General features: G+C 46.1%; 1 protein-coding gene across 1 annotated transcript in view; it reads right to left on the bottom strand.

The window, feature by feature from the left end:
* ATP9A (ATPase phospholipid transporting 9A (putative)) overlaps window positions 1–19,678 on the bottom strand; it is a 174,123-nt gene that overhangs the window by 74,641 nt on the left and 79,804 nt on the right. Inside the window, exons 8-11 of the mRNA XM_055266582.2 lie at window positions 18,928–19,008; window positions 17,241–17,316; window positions 4,647–4,723; window positions 2,744–2,904 (exon numbers count right to left, since the gene is read on the bottom strand). Coding sequence (XP_055122557.2) covers window positions 2,744–2,904; window positions 4,647–4,723; window positions 17,241–17,316; window positions 18,928–19,008 — 395 coding nt within the window. The remainder of the gene's footprint in view (window positions 1–2,743; window positions 2,905–4,646; window positions 4,724–17,240; window positions 17,317–18,927; window positions 19,009–19,678) is intronic.

Below are 19,678 nucleotides of genomic sequence, written 5' to 3'. Positions count from 1 at the left end.
GCAAGGGTCAGCACCACCGTCAAGTCACACACGGAACAAATCCATTATTGTCACAAAGCTCATGTTATGGACTGAAGTCACTTAAAATACAGAAAGGGTAGTGGTTTCCATCTCACCTTTTAGAAAAATTACTGATCCCTTAAGCTAATATATTTTTGATGCTATATTTTTTAAATTGTGGTAAAATATACATAACAGGAAATTTACCATTCTATAGTACTGAGCACATTCACATTGTTATCAGCCATCGGCATCATCCACCTCCGTAATTCTTTCATCTGCCCAAAGTGAAATTCCACACCCATTCAACAATAACACCCCATCCCCCACCAACCCTAGCCCCAGCAGCCCCTGGCAACCAGCACTCTACTTACGTTTGACTACCTTTTTTTTTTTTTTTGAGATGAAGTCTCACTCTGTTGTTCAGGCTGGAGTGCAGCGGTGCTATTTCAGCTCACTACAACCTTTGCCTCCCGGGTTCAAGCGATTCTCGCACGTCAGCCTCCAGAGTAGATGGGATTACAGGCGTGTGCCAACCACGCCCAGCTAATTTTTTGTATTTTTAGTAGAGATGGGGTTTCACACCATGTTGCCCAGGCTGGTCTCAAACTCCTGGGCCCAAGAGATCCACCCACCTTGGCCTCCCAAAGTGCTAGGACTACAGACATGAGCCACCGCGCCCAGCTGGAATTTAAGTACCTTAGACACTGCATGTAAGTTGAATCATACACTTTTTCTGGCTTTTTGGGGGGCTTATTTTTCTGGCTTATTTTGCTTAGCATAACGTTCTTAAGGTTCACCCACACTGTAAGGTGCATTAGAATTTCCTTCCTTTTGAAGGCTGAAGAGTATTCCATTGTATGTATTATATTCATTTTGAAATTTAATTTTATTGCAAAAGTAAATAGAAGTCTTCACAATAATTCATCATCCTATAAACTAATCAAATTGCTTGCCATTTTACTGGCTAGCCCTGGGCCAAATGAAGAGTCGACTCACCAATTTTTAATCATGTTACAGGTAGAACTTTGAAGGTTACCACGTCACTTAGATTGAATACTTGTTTTGCTAGCAGTCAAGTCACTAAAGTGGATGTATTTATCCTCTGAATCCACCATCCAGAGCACGCTGACTTGGGCACAATCCCCCTGTCCTTGTCACACTGTTTTACACAAAACCACAATCTCTGTCCCCAGAAAAAGACAAATTCTCACCAAGATGATCTAAATATGCAAAATAGCAAGACAGAATATAAGATAATATATCAAGTATAAGAGAGAGTATAAGCACTGAAAGTTTCAGGGAAAAAGATACGCAGTTTAATATTTACTAATTATTATGAGGAAAAAGTAGAAGCAAACAGAACAATATGGGAAAAAGTAGATTGCTAACCCACATCACAGAGAAGCTCTAAAAAACGATGGGACACACATACAAGTGATGTGAAAGGTTATTCAAAACACACTGCTCCAATTTTTTTGTAAAGGCAGATTTCAGTAGACCAAACTCCCCTTTTTCTAAAATCAAAAGCACTCTAGACAAAAGTATATCCCAAAGTATTAACAATGATTATCACTTGGTAGTGAGAGCAGAGATGAGTTATATTTTATTCTTTTGCTAATACTGGCCTTCATTTTTTTCTACTATGAAAATCTATTATTTATATCACTTTAAAAATCCAGGCCAGGCGCAGTAGCTCACGCCTGTAACCCCAGCACTTTGGGAAGCTGAGGCGGGTGGATCACTTGAGGTCAGGAGTTCCAGACCAGCCTGGCCAACATGGTGAAACCCCATCTCTACTAAAAATACAAAAATTAGCCAGGCGTGGTGGCAGGAGCCTGTAATTCCAGCTACTCGGGAGGCTGAGGCAGGAGAATTGCTTGAACCCAGGAGGTGGAGGGTGCAGTGAGCTGAGATCGCACCACTGCACTCCAGCCTGGGTGACAGAGCAAGACTCTATCTCAAAAATAAATAAATAAATAAATAACCATATTTACTCAACCTCCAAATCAGGTAGGTAAACGATTGGCATGTGCCACCAAGCTTTCATTACACATCTACAGCAGACACTGCTGTCAATCCCAACACCATTTCCCTTTGAGCCCAGATGCAGGCTTAGAATCCTTCTCAACACAGCAGCCCCAACAGCCACTATCAACCTTGCAGAGCTGGCTGATGACAGGAGCTCTCAATGGCATCCCTAGCATAGGAAGGCAAGGCAAGGAAAGATCTCTGATTCAAGAAAGGATGGCTTGTGGCGGAATGTGATCTTCTGGTGCTAGAGCCTCAGTGTGGTTCACACTCCTGACTCTGATTGCTCTTGGTCCTCACTCTACAAAGAGATCTGCTCCTTCTAAAAGCCGATGGGCGCAGTGGCTCACACCTATAATCCCAGTACTTTGGGAGGCTGAGTCAGGCAGATCACCTGAGGTCAGGAGTTCAAGACAAGCCTGGCGAACATGGTGAAACGCCATCTCTACTAAAAATACAAAAATTAGCCAGGCGTGATGGTGCATGCCTGTAATCCCAGCTACTTAGGAGGCTGAGACAGGAGAATCACTCGAACCTGGGAGGTGGAGGCTGCAGTGAGCCAAGATCGCGCCACTGCCCTCCAGCCTGGGCGACAAGAGCAAAACTCCATCTCAAAAAATAGTAGTAATAAAAGCCTCAGAACCATCATCTTTGAATGAGTAAAGAGAAGAAGACGTCACGGCAGCCAAACTCAAGCTCGTCACCTGCTTACCTAATGGGAATGATGTTGGAAAACAAGAGGAGGAAGCGGATGATCTGCAGGTACCAACGACCTGCAAAGTGCTGAAGGGCAACCATGACCAGCGAGACGACCACCAGGGCACCAAAGAGGATCTTGGTGAGGCAGTTCACTTCTAAGTCGAACAGGCCGATCTGTGGGACGAAGCACAAACCAGGGCTTGAGATTAGCTGGTGCAACTCACAGCCTGCGGGAAAGCTGGTCCTTCCCCTGCAAACACCTCTACCCCAAGTAAGACAGTGGGATCCATCGATTCTCATATCTTTGGTCTAAGAACACTGTGCTTCCATGGGCTGGAGTTCATAACAGGCATCCAAGGGAACTCAAAGAATTCTGAAAATTCAAAAAAATGTTTACAACTAAAGAAGATTTACACTTGGAAATGTATCAGCGAGTTACTGCTGTGCTGGCTGGGATGCGCACTGCATAGCCTCCACCACCCTGCAGAGTGCCCTTGGCCTTGTAAAATGACTCAGATCCTAAACTCTTAGCACTGTACCCAACACCAACTCGGTAGTGCCTGAAAGTCTGGGGCGCACACCAGTGGTGGCACCTGATTTTTGGGTGGTGCATTAATGGACATTATTTTATTATTTATTTAGAGGTGGAGTCTCGCTTTGTCACCCAGGCTGGAGTGCAAGGGCACAATCTTGGCTCACACCTCCTGGGTTCAAGCGATTCTCCTACCTCAGCCTCCCGATAAGCTGGGATTATGGCGCCTGCCACTACACCCAGCTAATTTTTGTATTTTTAGTAGAGACGGGGTTTCACCATGTTGGCCAAGCTGGTCTCAACTCCTGGCCTCAGGTGATCCACCTGCCTCGGCCTCCCAAAGTGCTGAGATTACAGGTGTGAGCCACCGTGCCCGGCCCTGGACATTATTATTTTAATAATAATACATTTATTTCCATGTATATAGTCTTTTAAAAAGTTGCAGATCATATCCATAACTTCATAGAAATATACCCCAGGATAAGGCTAAAACATTAAACAAACAATTTTATAGTTGTAATGATGGCTGTAACGTCTAATGGTGGAGCAACCATGACTGAAGTTTAGGAGACACAGCATGTCTTCCTGCTACTGACAAAAGACATTATTCTGTAATGTTCTGACTCTTAAAAATTGGAGGAGGGGTAAGCTGGGACGGCAGGTCACGGTTTGAATCACATGGGCCTGCCCTGTCCTCACTGTGTAGCCTGGACAGGGCACGGTGCTTCCTGAAGCCGTTTCTCACAGATAAAGGAAGCACCACACTCACAGGGCTGTTATGAGGATGAAACGAGATGCATGTGAAGGGTGAAACACAAGGCGTGCAAACGGTACGTGCTCCATAGTTTAACCTAAAAGCACAAATGGCTCATGCCTGTAATCTCAACTTTGGGAGGCCGAGGCGGGAGGATCACTTGAGGTCTGGAGCTTGAGACCAGCCTGGCCAACATAGTGAAACCCCATCTCTACTAAAAATACAAAAATTAGCCAGGCATGGTGGTACATGCCTATAGTCCCAGCTACTCAGGAGGTGGAGTTGGGAGGATCGCTTGAGCCCAGGAGGCAGAGGTTACAGTGAGCCAAAATGGAGCCACTGTATTCCTGCCTGAGCAACAAAGCGAGACCCTGTTTCAAAAAAAAAAAAAAAAAAAGGCACAAAAAATGTCATATATCCACAAACATGTGACTACATATTTATGTACTGTATTATATATGTGTATGTATACGTATTTATGTGTATACACACACACATGCATATGCATAAAAAGATAATATGTCTGTATAAATATCACTCTTAGGTGTTCCTATTTTAATATCTCGTTACTCACCCACCAGAACCAACCAGCCCACAGCTGGTCAATGCACCCCATGACCTCATACACACCTTACTTCGGGGATTTGAGGTATTCATGACACTCCGGAGTTCTCTGCCAGTGTAAAGAACAACACCCACCACAGTACCTAAAGTGGAAAAAAAAAAAAAAGAAATATTAATACAGACAGGCAGGCTTGCAAATAGAAGAGTCTGATCCTCTTGAGAGACTGGGTTCTTTTCTTCCTTTTTTTTTTTTTTTTTTGAAACAGAGTCTCGCCCTGTTGCCCAGGCTGGAGTCTGGAGTGCAGTGGTACAACATGGGCTCACTGAAAGCCTCCCACCAGGTTCAAGCGATTCTCCTGCCTTAGCCTCCCGAATAACTGGGATTACAGGCGTGCACCACCATGCCTGGCTAACTTTTGGTTTGGTTTTGTTTTGAGACCGAGTTTTACTCTTGTTGCCCAGGCTGGAGTGCAATGGCACAATCTTGGCTCACTGCAACCTCTACCTCCCTGGTTCAAGCGATTCTCCTGCCTCAGCCTCCCGAGGAGCTTGGATTACAGGCACCTGACACCACACCTGGCTAGTTTTTGTATTTTTAGTAGAGATGGGGTTTCACCATGTTGGCCAGGCTGGTCTTGAACTCTTGACTTCAACTGATCCATCCGCCTCGGCCTCCCAAAGTGCTGGGATTACAGGCATGAGCCACTGTGTCCAGCCTCAGTTTTTGTATTTTTAGTTGAGATGGGGTTTCACCATGTTGACCAGGCTGGTCTTGAACTCCTGACTTCAACTGATCCATCTGCCTCAGCCTCCCAAAGTTCTGGGATTACAGGCGTGAGCCACCACACCCAGTCTCTCTCTCTCTTTTTTTTTTTTTTTTTTTTGAGAGAGGGTCTTACTCTGTTGCCCAGGCTAGAGTGCAGTGGCACAATCATATTAATAGCTCACTGCAGCCTCAACATCCTGGGCTCAAGCGATCCTCCCACTTCAGCCTCCCGAGTAGCTGGGACCACAGGCACATGCCACCATGCTTGGCTAATTTTTGTGTTTTTTTTGTAGAAATGAGGTCTCACTATGTTGCCCAGGCTGGTCTTGAATTCCTGGATTCAAGTGATCCTCCCACCTTGGCCTCTCAAAGTGCTTGGATTACAGGCATGAGCCACCTCGCCCGACCCAACAGCTACACTGTGAGAACATCAGAGGTTTTACATTAGGGCCAAACCAATGAACTGTGGCTACACTGACCAAAAGAACAGCCACTGACCACTGAAAACCCTTTAAGTTTAAATTCGGTTAAATTAAATACAGCGCCCACCCTCCCTAGCCCTATTTCATGGCCACATGAGCTAGTAGCTACCTCATGGAACAGTGAAGACCCAGAGCCTTCTCCTTTTACCGCAAAACTTGTACTGGTGAATGCTGGTCTACGGGGCCCAGCGGCTTCTAACGGAAGGAGGCTGGGGAAAGGGATGGCTTGCTGTTTGTGCCCCTGGTCATACAGGCTTCCAGAGGTGCCTACAACATTCCTACCTTCATTAACTATTATGGAAACTTGGAAACAGATGCTTCTTTTTAGAGCACATTCTTGGTGCTAAGCCTGATCCCTTTCAGTCTAACTTGCCCATTTGGGGGATGTCTGTCCCAAGGACAACTCTTTCCTAAGAACTCCCCCACCCCTTCTGTCCCCCAGGCACAATAAGAAAAGACATCAATCCTTCGAAAGTCAATAATTTACTCAAGAAATAAACATGGCCAGTGAACAAGAGGAAAATGCTCAATCTAGTAAATAATCAAAAAATCCAAAATAAACGATTTTTAATCCCAATTAGATTGGCAAAAGTTCAAAAAACTGAGAACAACCAGGGTTAGCCAATAGTGGGGAAAGCAAATCCTGTGGTACACACTGCTGGCAGACATGCACACTGGTGTGATATATTTTGGAGAGAAATTTTGCAGTATCTGTCAAAATTTTACTTCTCTCCCCTTCTCAGTGTGTGCCAAGAAAATCAACACAGCAGGAAAGATAGAGAATAAAGAAGGAAACCAAGAAACACGGCAGACAAGAGTGAGCGGCGCTAGGCTGAAAGTCAAGTCAAGCGGAGAAACAGACAGGACCGGGTGGTGGGGGGTGGTGGGGGCAGGCAGTTTGTACTGTCTCCATTCACGTCATCTGAGCCGAAACTTGGAACACGAAGGAGCCAGCCCTGCCAAGCTCTCAGGGAAGATCCCAGGAATACAAGCAATTTGGTCTCTGCTGGAAAGAGAAAACACCTCCTTCTCTGTGCTCTCTCCCACTAACTCTCAGGAATGCCACCGTCAGGAGATACAAAAATCCAAAGAGGCTGAAGCATATCTGCGGTAAAGAGCCCGCCCCCAAATGCAGCGCTGGGACGTCTTAAACAAAGAGCCCTAGGAGGAGGTGCTGAAGTCCTTCCAGGGTCTAACACACTCAGCCAGGCAAACAATGTTCTCCAGCACAATGCAGTTCCCTTCCAGGGAGGCTCCCGGCAGATGGCAGGCCCGGGAGAGCTTGCAGTGGCTTCTCGGCAGATGGCAGGCTCCTGTGAACACAGGCAGTCCCTCCCTTCAGGCCCCTGTCACCACAGCAGATGGCTGGACAGTGGGAACTGAGCCTGGGCTGAGCTTGGAATGACCACACAACCGCTGCATCCACTCCTACGCAGATGCAGCTCAGCCTCAATCCCCAGAGCCCAGGGTTAGAGAGGGCCGCAGTAACAAGGAGGACCCCAAAGGGAGTGTCCCCCACACCTGGCCTGGCCAACCTTGATGCCATCAAATGCTGCTGAAAATAGCCTTTCCCATCCCCTGCCTTCTTGTGCTCAGGACACAGACTCTGCCTCCACAAGATCCAAACCCCAGCCTCATCCTCAGAGAGGCCACCACCCGGAGAGGACGCACACACCAGATGCGCGTTGGCTTGGTCTGCATGGTGCTTTCAAGGTTCTGAGTAACTGGCCACTTTTAAATTCAGGAGCTTGCCTAAAAAAAAAAAAAAAAAAAAAAAATGAGGCCAGGCATGGTGACTCACGCCTGTAATCCCATCACACTTTGGGAGGCCGAGGCAGGCGGATCACCTGAGGTCAGGAGTTTGAGACCAGCCTGGCCAACGTGGTGAAACCCCGTCTCTACCAAAAATATAAAATCAGCCGGGCGTGGTGGCTCATGCCTGTAATCCCAGCTACTTGGGAGGCTGAGGCAGGAGAATTGCTTGAACCCGGGAGGCGGAGGTTGCAGTGAGCCGAGATCATGCCACTGCACTCCAGCCTGGGTGACGGAGTGAGACTCTGTCTAGAAAAAAAAAATTAAAAAAATTCTAAAAGAAGAGATCTCTGGCTTTTCCTAGAAGAGTGGAAGATCTGATGACACTGAGTCCACATTCCTCATGCTACACCCAGGGAGTGCTGAGGAACAACCACCTCTTAGACAGGCACGTGCTCTGAGCTCACCATGGTCCCCATCCGCCACTAGCCACTCCTTTAAATCCCCTGCCCAATTTGTAACTGTTGACCCGAAAGTATCCACCCCCAGGCCTCTGATCCCCTCCTTCCCCTGCTGTCACCTCTGCAGCCCCTCCTTGCTCTCAAGGTTCTCTTCACTCCCACCCTCTGCAGCCTGCAGGCCACGCAGCCCTTTCCATTCTCCCAGCCAGTGTCCATCTGGTTTCTCCAAAAGGCCAAGAGGTCACGGTCAGGCATTTCACGGAGTTCTAACTGACTCTCTGGAACAGTGTGGTGCTGCCTGGGGTCAGAGCTATTCTGTGACCCCTTTGTTCCTCATCCACAAGAAAATAAATGCTGAACCTGAGAATCAGCGTTTGGAAATTTTTCTAGCAAATAAATATTGCTGCAATATTCGAGCATGTGATGAGAGTAGTCGTCTCATCAAATGGGGTATAGACCATGGAGGCACTATCAAACTATTGTTGGGCCGGGCACGGTGATTCACGCCTGTATTCCCAGCACTTTGGAAGGCTGAGGCGGGTGGATCACTTGAGGTCAGAAGTTCGACACCAGCCTGGCCAACATGGTGAAACCCCGTCTCCACTAAAAATATAAAAATTATACAGGCGTGGTGATGGGCACCTGCAATCCCAGCTACTGGGGAGGCCGACGCAGAAGAATAGCTTGAACCCAGGAAGTGGAGGTTGCAGTGAGCCGAGATCGCATCACTGCACTCCAGGCTGAACGACAGAGTGAGACTCTGTATTTTAAAAAAAAAAAAAAAAAAAAAAAAAAACTTGTGGCAAGGTGCACATAGTGTGGCTGCATATTACTCATGCACAGAGACAGGACCACAAATTGATCTTCTACACATTAGGGGGAAAACCCAACAAACCAGTCCCTCTCCACTAAAAGTTTGAGAACAACTGGGCTAGAGCACAGTTCTTCTCACCTTCTAAGAGGTTCCTCAACCTGGGCGCTGTAACATCCAAGCCACCTTCTCTGCCAAGTCCCTGGTCCTCCTCCATCCCTTCCCTTATCCGTCACTCTTGTGCTGCCTCAGCCTTGCAACCCTGCACTGGCTATCATGGCAACCACATCTTCTGCAGATTAATGCCAGCTGATGCAGCCGGACCTCAGCACGCCTGGCAAGCTTTTTTTATTTTTTTTAAACTTCCAACAGATAACAGCAGACCTGTTATCTGTTATCTGTAACCAAGAGGCAGGAGTTACATCCTATAGAGAACACAGAAGTGAAAACTCACATAATTAAGATGACTTTTGCTGGTTGTTCTTGCGTTGAGAACTAGAAGGAAATGGCTTGTGTTTACATTAGAATCAGAGGGCAATTAGATGTCTACTCAGTGAGACACAGGGGAAACTGAGGCCAATTAAGGAAGCAGTCAATGCCCAGCTGCTCATATTGACGCTAAATCATACACCCACTAAGAGGCAGGGCAGGCAATGCCATCAGATCACTGCTGTGCTCTCTTTCCCCTACCCACCCCTCAAAATAACCAAGCACACAGAGAGTATCCTTAACTCCACAAGGCAACTCCCATGAACTGTCTGAAATATCTTTCCTCTTCAAGATGCCAGTTTGCCTTCCTCTCTCCTCCTCCCAGGAGACGACCTCTTCAAGGCGTGTGACCTTGAACAAGTTGCTTAGCCTGAGACTCGGTGCCTCATCCCATTAAATGTCCTCATGTAATGTTATGAGACCACATCAAGAGAATGGCAGCAAAACACTTCATCAATTAAAAGTAACTGATAAGTGAAGACTTAATTAGTATTGCCCATCTCTGAGATTAAGACTGACAAGCCCTTCCAACATTGCTCCTGCCACCTCAGATTTCTCTGCACTTGCAGCTTAATTGTTTTCCTTTTTACTGGTTTCAGAGGAAATACATAAAACTCTCTCTCATTTCCTCTATAGCCCATCCTAAATTTCTTTTTTTTTTTTTTTTTTTTTCTTTTTTTTTGAGGAGTCTCCATCTGACGCCCAGGCTGGAGTGCAGTGGTGCAATTTCGGCTCATTGCAACCTCTGCCTCCCAGGTTCAAGCAATTCTCCTGCCTCAGCCTCCCAAGTAGCTGGGAGTGTAGCACTACCACACCCAGCTAATTTTTGTATTTTTAGTAGAGATGTGGTTTCACCGTGTTGGTCAGGCTGCTCTCAAACTCCTGACCTCAAGTGATCCACTCGCCTCAGCTTCCCAAAGTGCTGGGATTACAGGTGTGAGCCACCCCGCCGCCCAGCCTCCATCCTAAACTTCTAATAAACTATAAATCCCCTGTTATGGGCACATGCATCTGTCTCCTAAGGCACTACCACAGCACTGGGACAGGCAATGGACCTCAGCACAGAACAGGTGCGCTCTTGCTGCATGAAAAGGAGGAAGGAAGGAGAGAAGAAAATCACCAGAATGAAAAACAAACACGCATATGAAAATGCATTTATTACTGAAATGCTAACATTTTCAGTAGCCAAGGTGGTGGTTACCCTTGGGCGGGTGTGAGGGAGCTAGAAGGGAGTAGAGGGGGCTTCTTCGGGGGTGGGGGATGATAATATCCTGTTTCTTGATCTGGGTGCTAGTCACACAAATGCGTTACCTGTGTCAAAATCCATCAAGCACGGGGTGGAAGGAGGGTGAGGATCAGAAAACACTACCTATTGGGTACTATGCTTACTGCCCGGGTGACAATACCATCTGTACAGTAAACCCCCACAGCATGCAATTTACCCGTGTAACAAACCTGCACATGTACCCCCAAACCTAAAATAAAAGTTGGAAAGAAAAAAACATAAATCCACCATGCATTATGTTTAGGATTTTCTGTGTATGTACTATCCCCCCTTCCACAAAAGGTTTAGAAAAGAAGAAGAAATGGTGAACTGTCCACAAAAAATGAAGTATATCCTATTCACGTGGCTGTCTAGTAAGGAGACGGGCACATGACAGGCAGTCATGAATTTCCAGCCCTGCCTGCACCAGATGCAACAGGACATGACAACTTTAACCTCATCTTGTTCTCATTGCCTTTAACGCCTCTCTATTCCACCCAAAGAGACAAGCATTTGACACAGACATCATCTACTCTAAAGTGTGGTGCTTTTCATTGTATCCTTCTTTTTTTTTTTTTTTTTTTTTTTTTTTTTTTTTTTTTTTTGAGACAGAGTTTCCCTCTTCTGGCCCAGGCTTGGGGTGCAATGGCGCAATCTTGGCTCACTGCAACTTCTGCCTCCCGGGTTCAAGTGATTCTCCTGCCTCAGCCTCCTGAGTAGCTAAGATTATAGGCACGTGCCACCACACCCAGCTAATTTTTTGTATTTTTAGTAGAAACGGGGTTTTACCATGTTGGCCAGGCTGGTCTTGAACTCCTGACCTCAGGTGATCCAGCCACACTGGCCTCCCAAAGTGCTGGGATTACACACCTGAGTCAACCGCATTCAAGACCAGCCTGACCAACATGGTAAAACCTCATATTTGCTAAAAATACAAAAAATTAGCCAGGCATGGTGGTGCACGCCTGTAATCCCAGCTACTCAGAAGGCTGAGGCAGGAGAATCGCTTGAACCCAGCAGGCGGAGGTTGCAGTGAGCAGAGATCATGCCATTGCCCTCCAGCCTGGGGGACAAGAGCGAAACTTTGTCTCAAAAAAATAATAAATAGGGTCTTTCTCTGTCACCCAAACTGGAGCACACTGGTGATCACAGCTGATTGCAGCCTTGACCTCCAAGCTCAAGCAGTCCTCCCACCTCAGCTTCCTGTATAGCTAGGACCCAAGGCACACAACACCTGGATGGTTGTTTGTTTGTTTGTTTTTATTTATTTTTTTTTTTTGAGACGGAGTCTCGCTCTGTCGCCCAGGCTGGAGTGCAGTGGCGTGATCTCGGCTCACTGCAGCCTCCGCCTCCCGGGTTCAAGCGATTCTCCTGCCTCAGCCTCCTGAGTAGCTGGGATTACAGGCACCCACCACCATGCCCGGCTAATTATTATTATGTGTGTGTGTGTGTGTATTTTTAGTAGAGACGGGATTCACCATGTTAGCCAGGATGGTCTCAATCTCCTGACATTGTGATCCGCCCGCCTCGGCCTCCCAAAGTGCTGGGATTACAGGCGTGAGCCACTGCACCTGGCCATGTGTTTATTTTTCGTAGAGATGGGTTTTCACTATGTTGCCTAGGCTGGTCTCAAACTCCTGGACTCAAGCGATCCTCCTGCCTTGGTCTCCCAAAGTGCTAGGATTACAGACGTGAGCTACTGCGTCCAGCCTCATTTTGCACTTTCATCCCCCCATAAGGCTGCTTGTTCACACGGGGCCAGAAACACAGACTGGGCCTAAGGGTCTGGAGCCTGGAGTCTGACCTGAGGTAATATTCCCTTGCCAGTTAGTTCTCCTAACTCTATTCCTTAAAGCAAGTATTTTAATATAAGACTATATAAACACTCCAAATATTTTTATTATCTTAGAGCAGGGAAAATTTTCTTAGCATGACACAAAAAACAGAAACCATAAAGAAACAAAAGATCCCAGCCTGGGAAACACGGCAAAACCCTGTCTCTACAAAAAATCCAAAAACTTAGCCAGGCGTGGTGAGGTGCGCCTATAGTCCCAGCTACTCAGGAGGCTGAGGTGGGAGAATCATTTGAACCCGGGAGGTCGAGGCTGCAGTGAGCCCTGATCATGTCTCTGCACAACAACCTGGGTGACAGATCAAGACCCTGTCTTGAAAAGAAAAAAGATCAATAGGTCTGACTAGATAAAAACTGCAAACTTTAGTTCCAAAATACGAATGAGATCAAGTGAAACAGTCATTGCAATTAAGGCAACAAATAAAAGATTAATATTCTTATGACATAAACAATTCTTACAAATTATTTTTTAAAAACCAACCCAGAAGCAGAAACAATGGGCACAGGACACAAACTGGTCATTCACACACATATTTAAGAAAATACAGGCCAGGCGCAGTGGCTCACGCCTGTAATCCCAGCACTTTGGGAGGCTGAGACGGGCGAATCACGAGGTCAGGAGATCGAGACCATCCTGGCTAACATGGTGAAACCCCGTCTCTACTAAAAATACAAAAAAATTAGCCAGGCGTGGTGGCAGGCGCCTGTAGTCCCAGCTACTCGGGAGGCTGAGGCAGGAGAATGGTGTGAACCCAGGAGGCGGAGCTTGCAGTGAGCTGAGATCGCGCCACTGCCCTCTAGCCCAGGCGACTGAGCGAGACTCTGTCTCCAAAAAAAAAAAAAAAAATTAAAAAAAAAAGAAAATACAAATAAATAGTAAACATAAAGGAAGATGTCTGCACGAATAATTTTTCTAAAGGCAAATCAATATGCTAAAATTTATCCAATGTCTATCACATGGCCAAAAATTAAACAGCCAAACACACTGCTGGCTAGGTACACATATAAGTTAAGATTATCAGGAGCATGAAGTAAAAGAGGCAAGTTTCCTGGGTGAATCAAAACATAAAATGTATATAGCCTCCAACAGTAATCCTGTTTTTATGAAAACATAGGCACACATCTGTAATCCCAGCACTTTAAGAGGCTGAGGCGGGTGGATCATGAGGTCAGGAGTTTGAGACCAGCCTGGACAACATGATGAAACCTCAACTCTACTAAAAATACAGAAAAAATTAGCTGAGCGTGGTGGCAGGCCCCTATAATCCCAGCTACTCAGGAGGCTGAGGCAGGAGAATAACTTGAACCCAGGAAGGTGGAGGCTGCAGTGAGCCGAGATCACAACACTGCACTCTAGCCTGGGAAACAAGAACGAGACTCCATCTCAAAAAAAAAAAAAAGAAAAAGAAAAGAAACAGACACGAAAAAATGCTCATCATCCCTGGCCATCACAGAAATGCAAATCAAAACCACAATGAGATACCATCTCACACCAATTAGAATGGTGATCATTAAAAACTCAGGAAACAACAGGTGCCGGAGAGGATGTGCAGAAATAGGAACACTTTTAAACTATTGGTGGGACTGTAAACTAGTTCAACCATTGTGGAAGACAGTGTGGTGATTCCTCAAGGATCTAGAACTAGAAATACCATTTGACCCAGCCATCCCATTACTGGGTATATACCAAAGGATTATAAATCATGCTGCTATAAAGACACATGCACACGTATGTTTATTGTGGCACTATTCACAATAGCAAAGACTTGGAACCAACCCAAATGTCCATCGATGATAGACTGGATCAAGAAAATGAATAGAATACTATGCACAGAATACTATGCAGCCATAAAAAAGGATGAGTTCATGTCCTTTGTAGGGACATGGATGAAGCTGGAAACCATCATTCTCAGCAAACTATTGCAAGGAAAGAAAACCAAACACCGCATGTTCTCACTCATAGGTGAGAACTGAACAATGAGAACACTTGGACACAGGGTGGGGAACATCACACACCAGGGCCTGTCGTGGGGTGTGGGGAGGGGGGAGGGACAGCATTAGGAGATTCACCTAATGTAAATGACAAGTTAATGGGCGCAGCACACAAACATGGCACATGTATACTTATGCAACAAACCTGCATGTTGTGCACATGTACCCTTACAATTAAAGTATAATTTTAAAAAAAAGAAAATGTAGGCAATAATTTTAAATTTCTATATGGCAAAAGAAAATAAAGCCCATCACAAACAAAAACAAAAAACAAACAAAAAACTGAAAAAATATTTATAACCCACAACAAGTGAAAGTTTGATATTCTTTCCTCTATAAAGCATTCTAACAAAGTAATGAGAAAAAGAAGAACCACAAAGGAAAGTAGATAGACCAGAATATTAAGAATTAGCTGACAGGTAAAAAGACATTCAACTATATTTGCAATTAAATCAAAATTAAAACAGTAGCCTGTGTGCGGTGGCTCATGCCTGTAACCCCAGCACTTTGGGAGGCCAAGGCAGGTGGATCACCTGAGGTCAGGAGTTCCAGACGAGCCTGGCCAACATGGTGAAATCCCGTCTTTACTAAAAATACAAAAATTAGCTAAGAGTGGTTGCACACACCTGTAATCCCAGCTGCTGGAGAGGCTGAGGCAGGAGAATCACTTGAACCTGGGAGGCAGAGGTTGCAGTGAGCCAAGATGGTACCACTGCACTCCAGCCTGGGCAACAGAGAGAGACTCTGTCTTTTTTTTTTTTTTTTTTAAAGCCAACCAGTAACTTACAAAGAAACAAAACAGACAGATGCAAATATGACCACCTGCCAGGTAATCTAGAAAATTCAAACTGAATGAGATAATTATTTTTCAGTCAAATTATCAAAGAATAAAAAGAGTAATTATTTGCTAATAAATGACTTGAAAGCAGGAAAAAATTGGTTCAGGTGACATGGGTGGAAAGTGGCGAGGAGGGGCAGGATGTGAACATCTGCATGCTGCATGCCCTGGGTGGCTGTGCCCAGGCGTGGCCCAGGCATGACCTTGCAGGATTTCTCACTCTTTAGTCATCGGACTGAGAGACGTTCCAAAGTATGATGAAAATAAAGGCAGGCAGTGGAAATGAAATGTGGCCAAAAAAACCTCAAGGGAGAGTGCACCTCTGCCTATTTGTATTAAGTAATGCACGTGTGGATGGTGACACATGGTACTCTGGGGATAGTTTGTGCTGCTTCATTCCCTCTCCTTGCCACACAGGATCCTAATCGAGTGTCTACTACTGTACTAGAGAGCGACAAGGAAGGAAAAGGCAAGGTGGTTTACACCTATGATCCCAGCATTTTGGCTGAAGCAGAAGGATCACTTGAGTCTGAGAGTTTGAGACCAGGCTGGGCAAGAGTGAGACCCCCATCTCTAAAAAAGTATTTAAAAATTAGCTGGGCATGGTGGCACACACTTGTAGTCCCAGCTGTTTGGGAGGCTGAGGCAGGAAGATTGGACCCTGTCTCAAAAAAAAAAAAGAACGAATGAATGAATGAAAGAGAGAAGCAACCAGCAGAGGAAAATGGCTTGATGGTGGAGAGTGGAGAACACTATGTTTGAAGAGAGGAAAAAAAAATTGATTCCTCTAATAGTAAAGATAGAAAGTCACCAGCAGTAGAATTATAATACTAATTATACTATTAAGTTAATGATATCACAAAATGTAAGAAAATGATGGCTACATATTAAGTTCAGTTTCAGCAGCAAAATGCCTAGGTTCAAGTTCCAACTCTGCCTTTTACCTGCTGTGTGACCTCGGAGCAAGTTACTTAACCTCACTCAGCCTCAGTTCTATCATCTGCAGAATGGGCATAATATGAATAATAGTATCTACCCTCATGGTGCCGTTAGGAGGGTTAAGTGCAGTGTGTAACACACATAAGCACCCACCACAGGGCCTGACACATGGGCTGCATGCCGCTGATGTTAACCACTGCTATCGGGGGTCATATTCAGCCCATGTAGTCCTGATCAGTGTCATCCCAGCACTGAAAGACACCAATGGGCCGGACACAATGGCTCACGTCTGTAATCCCAGTACTTAGGGAAGCTGAGGTGGGTGGATCACTTGAGGTCAGAAGTTTGAGACCAGCCTGGCCAACATGGTGAAACCCCATCTCCACTAAAATTACAAAAATCAGCCAGCATGCTGGTGCGGGCCTATAATCCCAGCTACTTGGGAGACTGAGACACAAGAATCACTTGAACCCGGCGAGCAGAGGTTACAGTGAGCCAAGATTGTGCCACTGTACTCCAGCCTAGGCAACAGAGTAAGATCTTGTCTCAAAAAAAGAAAAAAAAAAGAGAAAAAGAAAAAGAAAGGCACCAATATCCACTTCCTCTTGGTGTTTAAACACAGAAGATCCAGCTCAAGCCCATACCCTTTCCTAGGTCCCCAGTGCCGGCAGTCCCAGCGCAACATACCCTACAAACACAACCTCCAGCCAGAACATCCAGGCTGCCTCCCCCTCTGGTACAGATTAGAATGTCAATCTGAAGAGGCAATTAGAGCTATTCCCAGCGTGGATGCTGCAGAAAGGTCCACAGGCCACGCCGGCTTCTCCTCCAGGCGTCTCTAAGTGTCTGAGCTGCAATTAGATGTCAGTTTAATTCCCTGGAGGTGTCGGAACAAGTGGAAAATGCCATTTGACCGAGCACTCATTTTTCCCACTGACAGATGATTATTCTAATTACAAAAGGATTTTCTTTCCTTTTCAAATTGCTACCACATTCCTCAAAATGGTGCCTCACCTGATGCGACCACGGTGCCAGCCCACAGCGTGTTCTCTATGCTCAGGCTCTCGCTGATCGGGGGGTCGCTGTCTTCCTGGAAAAGACCAAACAGACACACGTTCACCCCCCAAGGCTTCCCCAGAATCCACAGGCTGCTTCTAGCCTGGTCCGCTTGAGATAGAAAGAGAGGCTGCCCCGGATGAAACTGGAGGCCCAGTTTGGAAGCCGACGGCTCCACCATGAGGGCAGGGCCGAGTTCTTCCACTACTGCCCTTGGGGTTTTCATCTCCCACAGAAATACGTCAAAAAGTTGGCCTGTGATTTAAGAAGCGCGGGCCTCTTAGCACTGAAAAATGTTTTACGAGGTAAGAATCAAAACGTAAAAGCAAACCAATCAGGCTGTTTGCAGGCCAGCTTTGTTTGTGGCTTATAGAAAGAGAATGTGGACAATGTAATGTGGGTTCTAGAAACCTGTTGATCCATATTCCTAAAATGATTTTTTTTTTGAGATGGAGTCTCGCTCTGCCCCCCAGGCTGGAGTGCAGTGGTGTGATCTTGGCCCACTGCAACCTCCACCTCCCAGGTTCAAGCAATTCTCCTGACCTCAGGAGATCTGCTCACCTCAGCCTCCCAAAGTGCTGGGATTACAGGTGTGAGCCACCATGCCAGGCCTCCTAAAACAAATTAAATCCAAATTTAATTTCTCTTCTGAAAGGTCTGGAAGTGGCTTAAAAATTATGAAAATGGCAGATAGGATTTGTATGAATAAAAGAGGACAAAGTCAGGTGCAGTGGCTCACACCTGTAATCCCAGCACTTTGGGAGGTCAAGGTGGGTGGATCACTTGAGGTCAAGAGTTCAAGACTAGCCTGGCCAACATGGTGAAACCCCGTCTCTACTAAAAATACAAAAAATTAGCCAGGCGTGGTGATGCACACCTGTAATCCCAGCTACTCAGGAAGCTGAGGCAGGAGAATCACTTGAACCCAGGAGGCAGAGGTTCCAATGAGCCGAGATCGCACCACTGCACTCCAGCCTAGGCGACAGAAGGAGACTGTCTCAAAAATAAATAAATAAATAAATAAATAAATAAATAAATAAATAAATAAATAAAAAGGCCAGGCGCGGTGGCTCATGCCTATAATCCCAGCACTTTGGGAGGCCGAGGCGGGCGGATCACAAGGTCAGGGGATTGAGACCATCCTGGCTAACACGGTGAAAATCCGTCTCTACTAAAAATACAAAAAATTAGCCGGGCATGGTGGCGGGCACCTGTAGTCCCAGCTACTTGGGAGGTTGAGGCAGGAGAATGGCGTGAACCCGGGAGGCGGAGCTTGCAGTGAGCCGAGATCGCGCCGCTGCACTCCAGCCTGGGCGACAGAGCGAGACTCCATCTCAAAAAAAAACAACAGAGGACACAGATCCATCTGAAGGACAGAGAAAGAAAAACTCTTTCAGATGCCACGTGAATTACAGCAAATGCTTGCTCTAAGTTGTCAGGTCATTCAAGCTGTTCCAAGGCTGGAAGAAAATTCCAGTTGTGTCGACCTCACTGAGAAACAATACGCTGGCTTTCAAGGTGGTGCCTTCTTTATGTCCCTACCCGGCATAAAACTACTTCCTGACAAAGAACTGTCAGTACTTCTCGGCCTTTGTCCCTTACGCACTCCCGGTGACAGGATCCCATGTGAAGGAAGTTCACTTACTCGGGTAAAAGTTCCCACGAAGTTGTGAATGTCAATATTTGGCTCTTCTGCATACACATATGATCGAATCTGAAGGAGGTCCTGTTCAACAGAAGTCACATTTGGGAGTCAAAGTCAGTTCACAATGCAAGACTTAAGGAGGCATCCACTATGTTTCCAAAGCAACTATATTTCCCACACACAGCAAATGGCCCCTCAAAATTACAGGGAAGGTGGAAAGAAGAGGAAAGTCCTCTGCTAAGTAAGCTTAGGAGTCGCTGCATACAGTGTCTCCAGGCACCCTCAGAGACTCTACAGTGAAGACCGTTGTTTCTCTGTTTACTCAGCCCTTTCCAGACTTGATGAGGTGATGCTACACACCTATGAATATCCTGGAAAGTGGCAGATTCTCCTCTGCTAAATTCTGGCTCGCAAGACTTGTTTGTACCATTGAAAATACTCATTCAGGCCAGGTGCAGTGGCTCATGCCTGTAATCCCAGCACTTTGGGAGGCCGAAGTGGGTGAATCACTTGAGGCCAGGAGTTTGAGACCAGCATGGCCAACATGTTGAAACCCTGTCTCTACTAAAAGTACAAAAAAATTAGCCGGGCATGGTGTTGTGTGCCTGTAATCGCAGCTACTCAGGAGGCTGAGGCAGGAGAATCGCTTGAACCCGGGAGGTGGACGTTGCAGTAAGCTGAGATCGTGCCACTGCACTCCAGCCTGGGTGACAGAGCGAGACTCCGTCTCAAAAAAGAAAAGAAAATACTC

This window comes from Symphalangus syndactylus, chromosome 24, assembly GCF_028878055.3.
Source record: "Symphalangus syndactylus isolate Jambi chromosome 24, NHGRI_mSymSyn1-v2.1_pri, whole genome shotgun sequence".
NCBI lineage: Eukaryota > Metazoa > Chordata > Mammalia > Primates > Hylobatidae > Symphalangus > Symphalangus syndactylus.
This window is presented reverse-complemented; position numbering and strand designations above follow the sequence as displayed.